Source organism: Populus euphratica, unplaced genomic scaffold, assembly GCF_000495115.2.
Source record: "Populus euphratica unplaced genomic scaffold, PopEup_1.0 scaffold22.1, whole genome shotgun sequence".
Lineage (NCBI taxonomy): Eukaryota > Viridiplantae > Streptophyta > Magnoliopsida > Malpighiales > Salicaceae > Populus > Populus euphratica.
The window spans coordinates 116,565-136,355 of NW_011499863.1; the positions used below are offsets into that span (position 1 = coordinate 116,565).

The following is a 19,791-nucleotide window of genomic DNA, read 5'->3' on the forward strand; positions in this document are numbered from 1 at the left end:
CTCTTTTTGTATAATTTTTACATAATATCTACCTAAAAAAATTAAATTGACTTTAGCATCAAAATGTTTTTTACAGTTAACACCCTCATCCAGCAAGTTATTATCCACGAAGAAAGCACAAATCCAATTAGGTTTTTTCGACATTCATGAAGTATGAGAATTTAGAATTGCCGAAATTCCCAGCTATCAAGTACCTGTTTTATTTTATTTTATTTTCATTTTGAATCAAAGGCAGTCATATTACATGGATTGTTTCCGGTTCACATCACAAAACCATGAACATTTTCACTTGCAAGTAAAACCCGAGGAATACAACAGCTAGTTAATTGCGTATTTGAAGCTGCAAAAGAAAATTAATTTACAATTTTCTTATGAATTCAAGTGATAATAATATTTAAAAAATCAAAAGAGATACTAGAAAGAATAATAATAGACACCAGTTAAAAATAAAATGAATAACGTTAAATCTTAAGAAATCATGATAAGAAAAAAAAATTAAATCATAGTATTCAAATCTATTTTAGAATTAACCTGAATCATAGCTGAAAGGATTAATTCGAAATAAAACTTGAGTAATGGATTAACTAGGTCACTCTAAAGTTAACTTTTAAAAAATAATTTTTTTAAAAAAATAATTCAAACAATATTGTTTTAATTACTTTTTTTTAAAATTATTAGATTTTATACGAGTTGACTGGATTAAATTGAATCAATATATTTTCTATTCATTTTTAAATATAAACATATGTATACCTAAATTAATCATGTTCTAGATTAATTTGTCGAGTTATTTAAATTTTACAACTAATATCCAAATATACATATGGAACATTAGGTTAATGCCATATGTGTTTTTAATAAATTAATTAGTTAATTCTTTTGTTTTTTTTTTTAAAAATACTAAATCTTTATGTTTATACTTGATTGTAACTTGACTCCTGTGTTGTTTTCATTATAACTATTTTTAAATGTAATTCATTTGTTGTAAGATTTCTTTCTTTACACGTATGACATGGGATGGATCGATTTTTAATTAATAATTTTTAATATATAACATGATATTATTGGTTTGTATTGAAGTATTTTATATGTATGGCTAATTCACACACACATATATATATCAACTTATCAAGAATTGCATCTGTTTTACTAAAGTATTAATTAAATTAGATTTGAATATATTTAGATACCATATATACCTCTATTTTGTTTTCTTTTCTGAACTGTTCTTTTAACGATAAAAATAATTGAAATTAATAAGTAAACTATTTATACTCATTTTGAGGAGAATGCTCGCTGTAATTTACTTTGATCACTAACTAATATGGAGTATAAAAATTACAAGAACACAATATCAAGAAGTAGAGGAGGTTGCTAAATTAAATTAAATTATGCAATGCATCATTAATCTTCATGTAACTATATGGAAGTAGAATTTAAAGATGTTAACTTTATATAGAAAACAAATTAGGGTATCAGTGTCGGCAGGAAGGGGATACAGTAATAAAATATGGAACTCTGTGCTTGCATTGATAATATTATATCCAAAAACGAGGACGTGGGCTTATTAACATGCATTGGTTACAAACACAGCTATAAAAGGCATAATTAGAGTTCTTTACAAGTAATATATACAAACACTAGCTAGGGTCATATTTTTTTATTAAAATTAGTAAAAATTAATAAAAATAAAAATACATATGAAATTAATTAAATAGAAGAAAAATAGAAGAAAATATTATCTAAAGCCAACATATTATAAGTGTTATTTAAAAATAATTTTTAAAAAATAAAAAAATATTATTTTAACAATTTTTCATCACTGCTATACCTGAAACACCTGAACTCTAAGGAGGTGGCGAAAGGGCTACCAATCATGCGATGTATTAATCTTAACTGTAACTTGCTTAAAGAACAGTGTTTACACTACGGTCCAAAAATATTTTTAAAAACATTTAATTTTTTATATTTTTTACCTTAGATTAATATATTTTTAAATTATTTTATTATATTTTCAAATAAAAAATACCTTAAAAAACAATCATTACCGCATTCTCCGCAGCACCCCCTTACATGAAGCGCAGATAAAATTTGCCGCGGTGTGTTTGCGCCTTTGCGGTGATGATATGATATCCAAAAACAAGGGTAAAAGAGATGCAGCATATGAGCCAGCCGAAATCATTTATCTATCCATAACGAAGAAACAAGACAAAACATTCTCTAATCACACTTCCAGATTTTGGCATGTCTCGCCATCCAATATTAACTACAATATGCTAACTTGCTAGTATATAAACCATATACAGATAGGTCACCCCAAGACAAAAAAGAAAATATCAAAATCACCTCCAATTGTTTGGCCCTCTTTTACTCTCCCAATTCAGCTTCCAGGCCTCTCTCTATACCGTACCCTGAACCTCTCAAACTATCAATATCCCCAAAAAATGTCCATCCAGCCAAGTGGCAGGAGACCCACAAAATACACAACGGCCTCCCCAGGGGCAGTGAGCGCTTGACCAAAATCCCGTTGCGGGTGCTAAATGATAATGCTGCTTGTTATTGTTAGAGATACGTACTTCCTTTTGGTCTTCGTATATTCTTCAATGACAAACTATAGAAGAGACTCCCAGAGGGTAAGAGAATGTGTTGGCATATTCAAAGGTGAGAGTGCCGCCGGTTACCAAAGGCTTTCCATCGTTAACAAGGCAGTCATTGTAGCGAAGGCGCTTGAATATCTTGGGGTCGATGAGGCGAACAGAGCTGAACCAGCCACAGTTGAGGTGAATTCCGGAGATGTCACAACCAGTGGCACACATGTTCATGATCTGAACAGTGTAAGTAGGTACGCCACTGGAAAGAGGGGCTGTGGGTCCCTGACTTACCACTATATCAGCGCGGGTACACTTTTCTCCTATCCTGTTAGGCTCCTCCATTGCCATTGCTGCGTAAAGCAGATGCAAAAAAGATATAAAAAAGTGAGCTTTTTTTATCAAACTCCATGATAGTGAAAGCTATGTTCTCTTTTTATATATATTTAAAGGTAATCGCACACTTGGCAGCCTCGTTGAAACGTAATGTGAACACAACCAACAGACCCACCAATAAGGGAATCGTCAGCAGACAAAAAATACTTTTTGGAGGGGAATTATATAGGAAAAAGGAACAGACAAAATTTAACTCAAAAGGCTAGATTAGGGTAGGGGTGCATGATGCCTCCTTTATTCAAAGTTCAACGTTTCCCTTCCCCATGTACATCCACTTTCATTGAAATCGAAAACCCAATCAAAACTTTTGGCTCCCTCTCTTCGTAATAAACATAAAATAGTTTAACCATGCAAAATCAATCTCAACTGGCATGTCCCAAAACAATTTGCCAAGGCACTGATCGCAACTTTCAACAAAAAGACTAATAGAAGGTCACAGAAACACGAAGGGATTCTAAATTCCATCAAGAAGATACTCTCAAGAACGCAATTGTTGAAGGAAAAAAAGGGCGGAGAGCAGGGGACCACAGTTTGCCAGCGGTGCACGTTAGCATGAGACGCAACAAAAAAAAAAAAAAACACAGACGTGCCCCTCTGACAAATATATCGTACGCACATCTGAATAATGAGACGACGATAATTACTTGCTGGAAAAATAAATAGAAGTTGTTTCACTTGTAAACAAATGGAGTGTCAAAGACTGATAGTTTTCAGGACCGGCCCCTCACAACAATCAACCTACGCTCAAAACAATCAAAAACCCACCCACAATATCCCACAATTCTTTTGATCTCTATTTATTTCATTTCGAAAATATTAAAAAAAAAATCAATAACCACTTAATTTTTATTTTTTGACATGCAAAAAATAAAAATTACAAAACATGAAACCTTACAGCGAACAAGGAGCTTGCGATGTGGGAAAGGGACCGTGTAGTTCCCTCCCTCTTGAAGAAATACGTGACTCGACGAACCCATGAATCCACCGTCGTCTTTAGCCAAACCTGGAAATTGTTAAAAACAATTGATTAATTAGAAGAATGAAAACAGATAAGATCGATCAGGTATTTTGGTTTTTATAAATAAAATAAAAAATGAAGACAAGGAAAAAAAAAAACAAATGGAACAAACATAGAGAACCCCTGATGTCTCAGAAAGATAGGCCCCCAATCCACTAAAACATATTAAAAGCAAAGCAGAACCGACCAGAACAATAATTAAAAATGATGATGATTATGATAAATCATTCGTTTTGGTAAGAATCCATAAAAATAAATAAAAAAATCAGGGACGAACCAGAGGAAAATGAAAACGTGGATAGTAGTATAGCGAGCAAGAAGATCATCACCAAAACGACGCCGATTGTCTTCGAAACCACAGTTGTCATCGTCGAAGAAGCAAAACTTATTGAGACTCAAAAAACCAAAAAGGAACCAAAAGCTTCTCTTCTCTTTCTCTTTTCTTCTTCCTCTTCTTGAAACTCTCGAAAGAAAAGGCGTCTCCGAAAAGTCAAAGACTATGAGATAGACTGACTAGTGATAATAACAGCTCGAAACTCAGTGAAAACAAAACGAGGGAGTCTGGCTCGGAGATAGCTTTGGTTTTTGATAAGATGTTTCTCTCTCTCTCTCTCTCTTGCTGTCTTCTCTGAAATCTGCATCAAAGAACGAGGGAGATGTTATTATTCATTAGTCGTCGTGTGTGCGTGTGTGTATTTCACATCAAAGAACAACCGTCAGATTATAAAAGAAACAAATGGATGAGATTTGACTTTCAAAACAGCTAAGACAACGACGACTAAACCGTCAGATTATAAAAGAAACAAATGGTTGAGATTTGACTTTCAAAACAGCTAAGACGACGACGACGACGACTACTACTACCTATAAAACCTGTCTAGGTCGCGGTCTCACGAGGGAGGGAGAAGATGCTTTTCAAAACAAGACTAAACGACGGCGATTTGCAGCAGAGCTGGAAACAAAGCATGAAAAAGGAGGAAGAACAAAATAGCAAGAGTTTTCAAAGGAGGAAGTTGTTGAAGGAAGAGAAAGGTGTTTGGTTGTGATAGAAAAGGAAAACACGTATTTTCCAGGAAAACTTTATTTGAAAAAAAAAAAACAAAGCAATGACAGCTACTGCTGGAAACAGCGGAATTTACTGCGCTATAACAGTGTAGACAAAACACAGAGAGAGAGAGGTTTAAGAGACAAAAATTGCAGAGACAGAGAGAAAGAGGATCGTTAAAGCCAGAAATGACAAAACATCAGAATCCTCCTCTAAACACTGCATTTATACCTCATACTCTTTAAATACACCGTATACAATTACGTACATCCATACAAATGGTGTGTATGTGTACAGCATACGTACTCAGGTTACGGAGCGTTCACTGATTCTTCCTTCTTCACCCCCGAGAGAGATCCATGCAGAACAATCAACACCGAAACGCGTGCGTTTTGTTGATGACAGAGAGAGAGATTAGGGTTTGGTTTGAAGGCTCGGTTTTTGAGTTGAGAGAGAGAGAGAGAGAGCAAATGCTGTGTGTATCTGCTGCTCTGCTTCTTTTTTTAATGATTGATCAAGGGTTAACTAGGGTCAGGGTTAAAGCGTGGAGTGAACGTTGGAGTTTTGGCTGTGGATGGTTGGTTTTTTAACTGGGGTTAAAATGTGCACGTGGTTGTGTTACTTAAGGAGGATGGATACTGATAACGACGACGACGATGATGGGTATTAAATTAAGCAAGGGGTGAGAGGGAAGAGACAAACAACATTGCTCGTGTGGGTTGACAGTTACAAGAATCTAATCATGATTCCGAGCTACGGGTTCATTGCCCTGTTCATTCCATTGTTAACAATGCCCGCCTCGGCTCAAGCCAGTTCATGTTGATTTCGAGCTGAATCGAATTACTTTGATTTTTCTATTTTTATGAGCATATCAACGCATAACAAAAATGATGCAAAATACAAATAAAATCGATACCCAGAAAACCATATATGTTTATAATAAACCCTCGACAATATCTGAAACTTAGCTCTTCTCGGGCATAGATCAGGAAGTCACATATTCTTTCGACATCTGCAAAAGCATGTCTCATGAAAAGGATGAATAGCCGGAATGTGAGGAGAAACTTTTTATTTTGGTTGCTTTCCTGGATGCTCACGGAGGTTTTTGACTTGCTGACAGTAAATGAAGCTCAAACGATGAGGGTCTTGTATTTTTGTAGGTATTCTTTGATGGTGACTTTAGATGCTCGCGGAGGTGTTCCAGCGCAGTCGTCGAGAAGAATATACTGATACAAATTGTCTTCTTCTCCTTCTTTTGTCATGGACCCAACACTAACATGTCAAAGTCGGACGATGAAGGCAGACATAATTCGTGAGAAATGGCTACACAAGACCTTGAGGAATTGGAGACGATCTAAACCTAACATATATATATATATATATATATATATTGAATGATAAAATTATTTTATTATTTTGTTGAATAGTAAATAATTGTTTTACAATAAATATCTGGATACTTGGAAACTGGTGAATAAAATATAAATTTTTTAATTTTTTATTTAAAAATAATAGATAAGTCATGAAAGATAAAAAAATCCAACATGTGAATTTCCAATTTTATCCATAAATTTAACATCCATCACAAAGGCAACCTTCTCCGGTTGGCTAAAGAGTTAAAAGAATTTAAGAGGGTAATTTGAAAGTATTTCTTCTATTTAGTTATGTTTAAAAGTATTATTTGTTTGAAAATATATTAAAATATTTTTTTTATTTTTAAAAAATTATTTTTAATATCAATATATTAAAATAATCTAAAAACAATAGAAAAATTAATGTAAAAATTTAATTTTTTTAAAATATAAAAATAAACAGTAACTAAAACTTATATCCGGTGGTCCATTGTTTCTACGACAGCTGATTTGCGGTTGCCGTTTTGGTTTCATATTGGGGAATTTTTTGGCTGTAAGTTTGGGTATTGCTGGAGCAAGGAGAATAAGGGATTGGAGTACAGTTGGTTCTTGTTATACTAATGATGTTTTCTGAACTACTTTTTGGTATTTAATTTTCTTTAAAAAATTGGAAATAAATATTTTAATAAAAATTGTTTTTTTACCATTGTCGGTTGAGATTCGAAATCTGAAAGATAACTCGGAGAGCAAAACCACTTTATAACCAAGTTGGATCCTCAAAAGCAAAGATGATTGGCTACCATTCCTTTCTAAAACTACATAGTGAAACATTTCCAAAAAAATAAATAAATAAGTATACAAACTTTTTTTCTTTTTCTCTTTTAATTTCATTTTTTAATATTTTTTTAATTTTAAATTAATTATCAAAGTATTTTATAAAATTATCATTATCTTATAATTAATTGAAACACAATTCTTTATAACAATCAATTTTTGTTATAATATTATTAAATAAAAATTAATTTAATAAAAATAGTTAAAAAACAAAATTTTAAATCAGATTACAAGTTTTAAAGTTAAATCACAAGATTCAAATTGATTTAATTTATTGTCATTTTAATATAAAAAAATATATCATCTTAATTTTTTTTTTAAAAAAACCAAACCTCATTAAATTAACTGAATCAATCATGTTAAGTAAACTTTAATACTAATTCTAAAAATAAACTAGTCAATAAATCTGGTCGTGAGATCATGTTATGCTTTTGGCTATTCATCCATGGTGACTAGAGAAAGCTACTTCCAAAGCATCAGAAAAAAGGTTAGATTTCAGCATATCATGTTAAATATAAACCATGAGGGATCTTGTTTTTAAGCCCAATAAGTAGTCTCGGTAATTAAATTTTAATTTTAATTTTAATGTTGAGATTATAGGGTTGAGTTCTATAACTAATTCAGTAATTTTTTTTTAAATCGTTTCGAATATCAAGAAAATGATGTGGTTAAAAAGGTATCTATGTCTTTCTTTGATTATCAAGCTTGAATCTTCAGAAACATTTTATAAGAACAATGAGTAATGGCACCTTGCACCCAAAATAAAAAATAATAATAAAGAAAAATAAAGTAATTGCTACATCGAAAACGTTTCGATGAACAATTCCATAGCTGCCTAGTATGGCGAGAGAAAAGGAGGGAGTTAAATTTTGGAAGAGAAAAGGAAAGGCATGATTCTGAAGCTACATGGGCTGAAAACAATGGTATAAAGAACAAACAGCTCAGATTTGAGTTTTAAATAAGCTGTTTGATACTCATTGTAATATTCAACTCAACAAATAATAAAGATTCAAGTGTTTTTGAATGCCAAAAATAATGGATTTGAGTTCAGGAGGTAATGAGTTTGACCCTTTCAACACCCATTTGTTGGGCATGGAAGAATTAGCATGAAAACCTAATCCAAGGAGAGAGGGAAATAGACGGGTTTCAAATGGAGTTTTTTAAAAGTTTAATTTCTTTATTTTAAATTAATGTTTTAGGTGTTTTTATATTGTTTAGATGTAATTATGTCAAAAATAAATTTTTAAAAAATAATAAAAAAATATTATTAATAATAAAATACTTTTAAAATAAAAAATATTTTGAAAAATAATTATTATCACTATCTCAAATAACTTCAAAATCACACTAGAAAAGATAAGATTTATTTGACATCCTTAAATAATTCTACTATCAACAAAAAAAAAAAATATATTATATATAAAGAAAAAATATATAAAGTTAATTTCTAAATTCAATCCCAAAACCCCTTATATACCATCTTTCATGAACAAGGCCGGAACAAAAATTTAGAATTGGAGGGTTAAAAAGAAAATAAGTGATTTTTAAAGGGGCAAATCATTATAATCCTTTTCAAATTTTAGGAATGTCATAGCCCCAACTTGTAACCACCCAATATAATTTCACTTCTACTCATAAACTCAACTATTTATTAACTCAAAGAAATCATCATTTGTACTTAAAGTTTGGCTCAATAATCATGGAAGGGACTTGTTCTTTTCTTTTAGTACTCGAATTTGACTTTTTATGTGCATATGCCTGTTATTCTCATAATATTTTACTTATCTATTAAGCTTACAAGATATTTACTGAAAAAATATTTACTGAATCTAGAAACTGAATCTAGAAATTAGTCCATTGATATCACATTTTATATTTTACAAGCATGATTGATATCTTGTTTCTAAAACACAACAAGATTAAGCCATAAACTATATCGTTTTGCTATTGTTTTCAAACGGCATCAATCCCTAAAAATGCTAATTTGAAAAGGAAAAAATAAAAACCATTATGTTTGGTGAACCTAGCCCTAGGTCAACACCATCAGCAGCTCTATATCTCATATTCTCTTACCTATTTGTACAAGCAAATCATTTATAGCTAAGAGACGCTAATCTATTGTATTATAAGCTAACCAAATTTGGCGATCAAGTTAACTTGATCCTAGCAATGTATGGCATGTTAAATAATATTTCTTATTTTTTAAAATTTATTTTTAACATTACATTAAAACAATAAAAAAACACAAAAAAATAATTTTTAAAAACATTTCTGATTTACAAGTCCAATTAAAAATCATCTTCTTAGTCTTGCAATTTAAAAAAAAATTTACCACGTAAGCAAACAGTATTTTACCCAGGAAAAACTTCAGATTTACAAGTCCAATTGATAATCGAAACAATAAAACCCAAATCCAGACTATGAACGCCTTGGGTAGTGAATGGGCTACAGATGATTTTTCTCTGAGTGCGAACTAGCCCCCCACTAACCAATCAATGCTTGACGCTGGAGTGGTTATGAACTGGATTAAAAAAAAAGTGTTAATTATTTTACAGCCAGCTTCCCAGGATGATCAACAGGCCTTGAACTGGAGAATTGTTAGTTACATTTTGGGCGAGCAAAATTCAGATCAACTCAGCTGGTACCAGGAAATGCTAGCTAACACTTAATTAGTGAGAGATGCATGCAGTTAATATGGCAAGTGACTCATCTACCACTGTGACTGTCCAAACTCAATTAACAGGGGATGCATGCAGGACTTGTATACATAATTTACAAAACTCAATCAATGCAGCAATGACTACAGCTAAGATATGGGACCTCTCACAATCATAAATGAAGCTCTTCTCCTCCCCGATTTCATCAAATCGCAGGACATGAGCCTGAACAAAATTTGGTGGCCAACACCAAAACTACAGCTTTGCAAGCAATTGCTGAAAAGAGAGAGGAGGATACCAGGCCAGGTGCAGGAGAAAGGAATGGTCAGTGGTTAGCATATTTTTGGAAGCCCAAATATCTCTGCCTAAGGTCACGATGAAGACCAGACACTATATAGAGCAAGATCAATCTGCACAAGATATAACTTGTGGAAGAGATTGATATACAGAGCTCTCAACGTCCTTTGAGATAAGGAGATTTCATCTTCTCCAACAGCCTGACCTTGTCAAGCAACTCTTGAATAGTATTTGATGCATCCTGCAGGGATACAACTCATGAGTTGTCCATCTATGATCAATAAGAAAAAAATATTCAAAAAGCACGGACAAGTTGTTCCACCCAGTGGTGAAAAGGGGGAGAGGTGATGCAGAAAACCTTAAGCTTCTTTCTCAAATTCTCCTCCTCCTGGTCTCGCCTGACCCTCTCCTCTGAGAATATATCAATCAGACTTTCCTGTTCCTTGTTCAATTCTTCAAGCTTGCGCTGCGCTTCCTGCAACTGAAGAAGCAGAGAGAGATTTGAAGTTTCAGGAGAACTCAAATTCATCATGTCATGAAGAAAACAATGGCACCAACAACATATCACTTGGAATCCTGTATTCTCAATATCCCACCCAGCACAGTAACCAATGATAAGTGGAGATTTTGCATACCTGTATCTCAAGAGATTTACACTTCTCACACTGAGAACCATTCATGTACTCCCCTCGAGTCTCTCCTTCCAATTTCTCTAATCTGCAAACAAAGAAAGGAGTTCAATAAAATAAGATGTGGCACAGTTCTTAAAAAACAGAGGGAGAAAACCAACCTTTCTTTTAGTTCACGGTTCTCTTGTTTCAAATGAACAAGGGCAAGCACATCGGATTCTGAAAAGGCACAATCCATCTTATCAACATCACCCACCTGTCAATTGAACAGCCTTAATATGATTTCTATCAACTTCAATACAACAAGCACAGAAGCCCAAAGAAAGGATGCAAAACCTACATTCTCAATTTTATCATTTAATAAAGATGAATGATAAGGAAATAAGTCACTTGACAACATGTAGCACTTGACAGATGACCAAGCCTTTCTGCAGGCTATAATCACAAATAAAGATGTGCCCTAAGATTTCAACAGTAGAAGAATCTTTGCCAGCTATCATTAACATTTTCTGCTTCTTTTCGAATAGTTCTGGAAGTATGACAAAGTAGATAGCTTAATGACCGAAGAATGTCTGATTAACTTCAGACAGGGAACTCATCAAAGTAGCTTTCTTTCTCCAAAACTGCCATCTGGACTCATATCGGGAATAAGATCCCGCATTGCAAGCAGAGATAAAAAGGATAGCATTGGAAAATATCACCAGCTGAGAACACTATTTCATAAATGAAGCATGCAAATTGGCATAAACTTCATAACACAAATACCTTTGTTTGGGATCTTGTGACATTATGAACAGTCCCCCCTCCAGACATGCAATCATGCTGAGATCTAGAATCTTCCATGTATGAAGACGACTGAGTTGTATGCAACCCATCTTTCTCAAAAGACTTGTTGGTAGGAGTGGTCTTTTGAGTGCTCCCATTTGCTTTTCTTACAGGAGTAGCAACACAGTCATCATCTTCACTGCTAACATCCTGAGCAGGAGGTGATGGTCCAGGCGATATGGTGCTTTTTCTAGATTTGGTTGGGGTATTTATTCTAACATTCACTTTGTTGGAGGCATGTCCATTGCCATACCCATGGTCTGAATGTGAAGGGGATATCTTACTGCCCAAGGAATTATACTTCTTTTTAGAATGAGAAGATGTGGGTGGTTGATAGCCAGGAGAAGTTTCTATGAAGGAAATACAACTTTGTGTGAGATTTGGGGGGGTAATAAGAAAGCATTCAAAACTAGTAAGCAATTATAACAAGGCAATGCCTGATACAAAAGATCATATATTGGAACAAAAAAGGCTCCCAAAATATACCTATATCTGATAACTCATTTATGAGTTTCTTATTTCGCCTTGGAGCATAACCAATTTTGTGACAGTAAGCGCTCCTAACAAAGTAGTTAACAGCAATTAATCACATTTAAGCCTCACAAATCCAGGAGCAATTAATAACAATCAGTTAAGAGACATAAACAACACACCAGTATTGTTTTTGCATTTGTACTAATCGAGCTTCTAGTCTTGCAAGAACTGTTGTGCGTTCAAATCCTTGCTTATCATGAGCTGGCTCAACAAAATTAGCTTCCAACACACCTGTCAGAAGAGAGGGAATCATCATGTTTCCAAAATATTTGCTAGTCAATGATAGGTGATGTAGAATGCAAATTTTTACCTATTACTCCACGTCCATCACTTCCTGCGGCATTCCAAAGCCTCCAAAATGGCTATAAAACAGCAGTGCTTGTTAAGAAAAATTGAAATCAATTCATTGTTTGGTAAACTCAAATCACAGCAACTAAATGCATAGGGATTCGAATGTTTGTTGATAATTCATATGTATGCTATTAAGTACATCTAAGAGGTATTAACATTGTAATTACTTCCCATCAGCATGCTTTAAAGGACATGATGATTTGAAAAGAGGAGGACAGTATTTAAAATGCATTATCAGCAAATTTAAGAGTGGAACATTAAAATTTGGGTTGGCATTTTTTGTAAGTTGCAAAACTCAAAAATGTCACATCCAATGATCTATGCAATTCATTTTTTCCACAATCCTTCATTACCCTCAGATATTTCTTCCCATTGTCCAACTTTTACATGATTTTTCAAATCAAAACAAAGTATAAGTTCAAACACATTGTTAATACCTCTAGCTCTTTCCATGGGACACTAATCAATCTACACAGTTCAAATAAACTTGCCCGTCCATAGTTCATTAACAAAATGAGACATGGAGCAAGGTCGGAATTTTTTGCCTACCATATTCTAAGCATATCCATCCATTCTGGAAAATACACAAGCACACAAAAGCTTGAACAAAGAAAATGAGTCTAGCATAAAAAATAAATGAACAGAAAATGCATCATAATGCATTGAGTGTCACATTATCACTTCAGTTTTTGAAAAGAAAAAAAAATCAATGATAATTTATATTAAAGCAAAACAAACCTTAATTAGTCGATTTTTGTGATATACATTGAAGCCTTGAACATCAATATGATGCTTTGCATCCTTCACAAAGCCAATAGTGACAACAGCAGTCATCTGCTGACAATAGATGCAAGTAATTAGCACCAGAGTAAGAAAAGAAGAGAACTATCTAAACAAGTTCAGCTGCATTACATTTGTGTCTTTTGGGACACCATCTGCGCCAGGCTGTGGCCGATATGTTATCTCCTGCGATAGCATCATATCATTCACTATATTGTGGTGCTCAACATCTTTCCCACGGAGAATGATTCGAAAGCAGGAAGGCAGTCTGAGATAGAGAATTGAGGCATAATTCTGGAGGTTGACATGGGAGAGGATAAGCATCAATCAATTACATAATAAAAGAGAGATCTGGTATCTTTAAAGCAGCCAAAAACTTAAGCCTCTTTAATAAAGCAGAAATTGATCAAGCCATATTAATTCCACAAAGTTAAACAAGTCACAAATGGAGTTATTTCGATTACTCAATGAATCGCTACAGGATGGACTTGACAGAACAAAAATGATGAATTGATACAAGTATATAACCAATACATATAAAACCCAAGTTGAAACTAAAATCTTTTCACAGTCCATCCTTCAATTATTGGACAATCAAACATCACAATTGTTCCTTGCCCTCGAGACCCATTAAAGAATCTCCATTTCTTATCATTCTTCATATTCCCTTTTTTTTTTATTTTTCTAAGGAGTAAAATAGATGTAAAAAACACATATGCAACACTAAACTTATGAATTGAAATTTTACCACCATAAGAATTTTCAATTTACATTGTTTCAGGAAAAAAAGAAGTGTTTTTTCAAGCATTTAAAAAATTTCACATCAAGTTTTTCAAAGACTCGAATAATAAATCTTGATTATATTGAAAGGTAAAAAAATGGTATATTCGTGTTGATTTAATATTTATTACCCTTCTTCCCATATCTTCCCTCCTTTACCTTCCCCTCTCATGTTATAATTTTTTTCCAAACTGTAACATGATTTGGAAACAAAGAAATAATTACTTCTTGGATTCAAAATGTAACTGGTAATGACTAATAGTCTGTTTGGGAGAGTTTTTGTTTTTTAGGTGTTTTTGAAAAATTATTAAAGTTATATTTTAATGTGCTAATATTAAAGATTAAAAAAATTATTTTAATATATTTTTAAATAAAAAACTATTTAAAAAACACTTTTCATCTCAGAACTAAATCCACAATTTGCAGCTAGAAATCAAAGTCCCAGCTAACTCTATGTTACGACAATTCCACCATTTAAAAAATGAAAATCCTATGCATGGCACTCAAAACTAGTTCTATTAGGACAAAGTGTTGCCATTTACAAGAAGGGAAAAAAAAGTAAAAAACACAAAAGCATAGAAATAATCGTGTGAAGGGATTAGCTAAATCAATCTATTAAAGTAGAAAAACATGGATTACAGAACCAAAAATTGAACAGTCAGATAAATCACAGATACTCTAGCAGATGTGAAGAATTAAAGAAATCAAAATTCTGATCATATAAAAAAAAAAATTAATCATCTGAATGAGTATAGAGGAATTAGCTACCCTTAATGAGTGCCTATAAGTAAGGAAGTGTCTGGAATTGGGAAACTCTTTCGCCATTTTTATATGCTTCTCATCTCGATTGACACCTCTTAGTTGGATATCCTGTCAGATTATACACCACGTAAAAATACTCTCCAAATGATCAGTTTCAAAATTTATTTGAAATGCGTTAGAAATTGAAGACATACATGAGGATCACTGTCAAAATCAAGTTCCAACAATCCCTGGTCATCCTCCCAAAGATTGTATATGATTATGCGCGTCCCATGATCTGACATGAGATTAAACTATAAAGTACAAAAACAAGAAGTTAATAAAAAAATTACAGCGAGAACATGATAAATACAAGTGGTCACAATTGAGCTGCCACATGAGGTAAGTTTGAAAAGGAGAGAGAATCACGATTGTAAAAAAGAAGCAGAAAATGATATGCAGGAAGTAGACAATACTGTGAAAAGTAGACCACCAAAGAGTAATCATGCAAACTGAAGACAGGAGACAACAGAGCAGAGGAGGTGTAAGGGCACATTGGTTTTTGTTCTTTGTTTTACAGTTCATCAGTAGAAATACCTGACGAAGAAGGTCTGCCTCACTGGAAAATGGAGACCAACAAATTATTGTCTCTACATTTCTATTCCAATCACTAGCAGAGTACCGTATCATCCTGCTCCATTCCCGCCCCTTTCTTTGAAAATCAAGCTTCATAATAATTCAAAAGACAATAAAGATTAGAAGCACATTATTTCATTAGAGGCTTCTAGTTATTCATCTACAAGAAAACTGTGATCCACACGCCATGGTTCACACATAAAACTATTAGAAACATAAATGGAGAAATGCTGAGAGTTACAACACTGACTAAGGTGTATCTTTAACATGCAATCGAGACTGGACGGTTGCATGTTGTCGCCAAGATAGAAAACAAGTACGAGAACCAAACTTTGGGCGTTCCTCTTAACAAGATCTGTTTGTCTAAATTTCAATTTTAGCTAGTATAACCTAAAGTCAACAACTCCAATTGACAATCATGTGCAATACAGAAACGTTGGCTATGCATGCAACACTGCAGAGTACACAACTACAAAAAAAAAATAGTAGTAGTAACTCGGCACCATAGTGAAGACCCAGAGTTCATTCATTCTACAAAACCAAAATGTGACTCTATAGGAAGAAAATGAAAAGTTTTACCGAACTGCACCCCAATTTTCTCAAAAAGTACCCAACTTCAAAAATTTAACTACTACTGTAAGCAACTCATCAATTTTGATAATAATTGAGAGCTATACAGAATAGCATACGATATTGTGAAGGTGAAGCCATTGGAAAATGTGGCCCCAAGAGAGCCAACCACTTCTATGCATAAAGAAAGGACCAATCAAAAAGATCACACAGCAAAGATACTGGTCGTCCTTAAAGATATCTCGAGTTGCAGCTACATATGTGGATAAGATGACAATGTTTAATTTATATACAAATTCTTCCAATGCATTATAATGTTCAATTTTAGTACCATGGGCACCACAATATCTTCTTTCCCCGTGCTCCTCAAAAAAGTGTATGATAGCAATCCAATGCTCTGTGTAGGACTGAAACCAAACAGAAAAAACAGTCAACATTCACCATCCATATGAAGAAAATGCAACACAAATGACATGATCATAAAGAAAAACACAGGTCAAACCTTTTTCCATCTTTTCCTGGACAACGTGAAAACACAATGACATCTGCTCCAAGCCTCATGGTACTTGTCTTAAATCCATTGCCATCTGAATAACAACATAAGCGGTTTAAAAAACTACGAAACAGAAAAATAAAATGGATGCATCTTTTCCAAATAATTGATTGTTTACATTGTCCAATGGTGTTCGCCACTTTGCTTTTTGCGGAATAACCCAAGGACATGCATTGTCGCATTTTATCTGGATCCATTCCACCACCATTATCTACATCAAAGAACAGAAGCATCCCAAAGATACCACATTATGTATATAATAGCATCATCAAGAAAAAAGAACAGAAGCGTCCCAAAGATACCACATTATGTATATAATAGCATCATCAAGAAAAAAGTCTCAGAAGAGGAAAACATGACATGATGCCTCAAAAAAAGGTCTCAGAAGAGATTATATCATGAAGCTGTTTGTGAGTATGAAAATTATGTTTGAGGAAAAGAAGCCCCCTCCAATGCTAACATAGAATTGCATATATGTCAAAGTAACACCTACAATAGCACCAGTGATCCATATAAATCTAACATAACTAGGCCTAACAAAGATACACATCAGCTAGGCAAAGGTAAGCAAATACCTTCAATCAAAAGCATTCTGCTGCGATCCTTCTTACTTTCAACCATATCTATGTTAACAAACGTAGCTCCATTGCCAAACTAGCACAAAAACAAATAAAACCATCAAAAAAATGAAAAAAAAAAAACAATTCTACTTCCCAAGCTTCACAACACAAAAGTAACCCATAAAAAAAATACCTCATCCAATGCATTGTCCATAAGTTCCGCAAATGCTGTAAAAAGGGGAAGGATAAACGAAATCATAGCAGACCAAAACAAACTAATCAATTTCATGCCATGTCCAGTATAAAAAGGGAAAAAAGAAAATCATGTTACATGAATAAGCAAATTAGGTAAGTTTACCTCCAAGTGCCCATTTATGACTAGTTGCATTAGAATGCAAAAATTTTGGATGGACCCTAACACGATCCATTCCACCTGCATATAGTAAAAAAGTTTTACCATCACAATCACTTCTTCATACATTACCATTAACAATAAAAACTCCTTCGAAAAAACAGTAAAAAAATTGCAAATATAGCATGCAGAGAAAGCAAGAGATTACCAGAAGATAAATCCCAATTAGCATGAGGAGCACCCTCATAATCACCCGCTTTCCAGAATTGCTTGCTGGTTTGACCAGTCAAACTCACCATCATACTCTCCGTCGACTCCACCACAGCCATCTCCGCTTCAGTGGGCAGCTCTGAAGACGGCGGTTGCGGAAGTGGAGCAAGAAACCCCAACGGCAACACAACACCTAAATCATCCAAATTCCTTCTCCTCTTCTTCTTCTTCTTCATCTCAGAACATCCATCACCCCCATTAGAGTCCCACTGCCTCTTAGAGACAACGCTGTTTCCATCTAACTCGGTTTCCGACTCACTGTCACTACCGCTACTGCTTTCACTGCTGCTACTGAGTTCGATGACGGCGTCTGGAAATCCCGAAACGGTGGCGTTTTGTCGATTAGGTGAAGGTTCAAGAATCTCTTGCTTTACACTCCCAATACCATCCATGATGATTAAAAATTAAAGAGAGAACTTCAATAAAATCTTTTCGCAGTGGCTTTTCGCTATGCTTCGCTTTGCATGAGATTTAAAAAAAAAAAGAGAGAGAAAGAGAAGAAAGGAGTATTTCTTTCCTACGGCAGAATGTGTAGCGCTGGAGAGAAATAAACAGGGAGCCGTATCATTTTCCTCTTTTGGGTTGTTGTTGTCGTTTTGTCTTCGATTGATTTGGCAGGGTCCATGAATCGAATTTCTTTTCATATTTATATTTTTATTAATTAAATAATATATATATATATATTATTTATCAAATTTTAAATATTCAACAGTATTTATTATAGTATTATTTAATAAAATATATATAGACACAAATATATGTTCAATAATAAAATAATAAATATTATATAAATACATGTATATATACAGTATTATATTAGATTTAAAAATCTAATTGCTATATATATATATATATATATATATTAATGTGAGTTAAAATAATAAATAATTAATTTGTTAGCTAACATTTTGTGGTGGTTGAACAAGCCTGGCCAATAGTTTTACCCTCGTAAAGTAGGCAGGCGACCTAATTTGTTGACTTTAACATCGCCTTCGCCTCCCTCTTTTTTCTGCCATCCAATTTTAGGAAGAAATAAATGAAAAGGCCACAAAGCTCTGCTATAGGCAAAGGTCAATTTTATCAGCTAGGAGGAGATTAGGAAGCCCGCCTCGTGAAAATCCCACACTTACCTTTGTTCATGCTCCTTTGTCGTCGTGGCTGAGTCAAATGCCTGGAGGGTTTTTCAGTCCTGATTATTTACTTTTTAAAAAATATTATAATAATATATTTTTATTTTTTAAAATTTATTTTTAATATTAGTACAAAAAAATAATTAAAAAACATTAAAAAAAAATTAAAAATTAAAAAAAAATTAATAGAAAACAAATTGAAATTCACTTTCAAATGCCTCTTAAATCTTGTTGGGCTTATTTAGTATTGTGGCATAGTTGTTTTTAAAAATAATGTTTTTATTATTTTTAAAATTTATTTTTAATATTAATTATATAAAAAATAAATAATTGAATATAAAAAAATAAAAAGTATATTTTTAAAATACAAAGATAAACAGTATAAAAATTTGAATTGATGGAGATATCAAAGGCGGCAAAGAACATGTTTTACAGCTAATGGACACCATCACGCAAACATTGTTTGAGCCACAATGTTAGCGAACTTTGACCCGATAATTGACCCGATCCCTCCATCAAATCAGGTCGCCGAGTCAGTGGATTATAGGGTGGATTTACCGGCCCACTGGCAATATCTTAAATACAAAGGTATGGTATAGATTACATTATTATTTTCATAAATTAATTCAATGACCTGTACACGACAAGTAAAAAGGTTTCTGCAAGTAAAAGGTTATGCTTCTAATTCGCTACTTCAAAGGAAGATTTTAGAAAATATTTATATCATCATCATTTGTAATGTCCTCACCTGTAGCTTGGTGGCTCTGAGATCATTCACCAAAACAATGAATCTCTTTATAAAAAAAAAAAATTAGTTTTTTTATTTTATTTTACTCTAATTATTATTTATGATTTTTCTTAGTATTATTAAATTTATTAAAAAAATTATACAA

The 19,791-nt window shown here is 33.2% G+C and overlaps 2 protein-coding genes across 5 annotated transcripts; both read right to left on the minus strand.

Moving 5' to 3' along the window:
• Window positions 1-2,206: 2,206 nt before the first annotated feature.
• On the minus strand, window positions 2,207-5,738 carry LOC105125271 (uncharacterized). Of its 3 annotated transcripts, none has more exons than XM_011025640.1 (4): window positions 5,354-5,738; window positions 4,280-4,637; window positions 3,880-3,987; window positions 2,207-2,941 (listed from the first exon to the last, which is right to left on the minus strand). In XM_011025640.1, exons 2-4 carry the CDS (start codon window positions 4,368-4,370, stop codon window positions 2,601-2,603), a joined length of 540 nt encoding a protein of 179 aa, XP_011023942.1. In that variant the 5' UTR covers window positions 4,371-4,637; window positions 5,354-5,738; the 3' UTR covers window positions 2,207-2,600. The 3 variants fall into 3 exon arrangements, with proteins under 3 accessions (XP_011023942.1, XP_011023945.1, XP_011023943.1); XM_011025643.1 differs by lacking the exon at window positions 5,354-5,738 and adding an exon at window positions 5,279-5,326; XM_011025641.1 differs by lacking the exon at window positions 5,354-5,738 and adding an exon at window positions 4,867-5,018.
• A 4,024-nt stretch (window positions 5,739-9,762) lies between these two features.
• On the minus strand, window positions 9,763-18,340 carry LOC105125273 (MORC family CW-type zinc finger protein 4-like). 2 transcript variants are annotated; one of them, XM_011025645.1, is made up of 20 exons: window positions 17,707-18,340; window positions 17,505-17,579; window positions 17,340-17,374; window positions 17,162-17,240; window positions 16,705-16,797; window positions 16,536-16,620; window positions 16,365-16,440; window positions 15,425-15,553; window positions 15,043-15,141; window positions 14,855-14,956; window positions 13,439-13,600; window positions 13,265-13,360; window positions 12,486-12,537; window positions 12,295-12,406; window positions 12,128-12,201; window positions 11,582-11,991; window positions 10,978-11,072; window positions 10,823-10,904; window positions 10,546-10,668; window positions 9,763-10,428 (listed from the first exon to the last, which is right to left on the minus strand). In XM_011025645.1, exons 1-20 carry the CDS (start codon window positions 18,158-18,160, stop codon window positions 10,345-10,347), a joined length of 2,517 nt encoding a protein of 838 aa, XP_011023947.1. In that variant the 5' UTR covers window positions 18,161-18,340; the 3' UTR covers window positions 9,763-10,344. The 2 variants fall into 2 exon arrangements, with proteins under 2 accessions (XP_011023947.1, XP_011023946.1); XM_011025644.1 differs by having other exon boundaries at window positions 10,510-10,668.
• Between the last annotated feature and the right edge of the window lie 1,451 nt (window positions 18,341-19,791).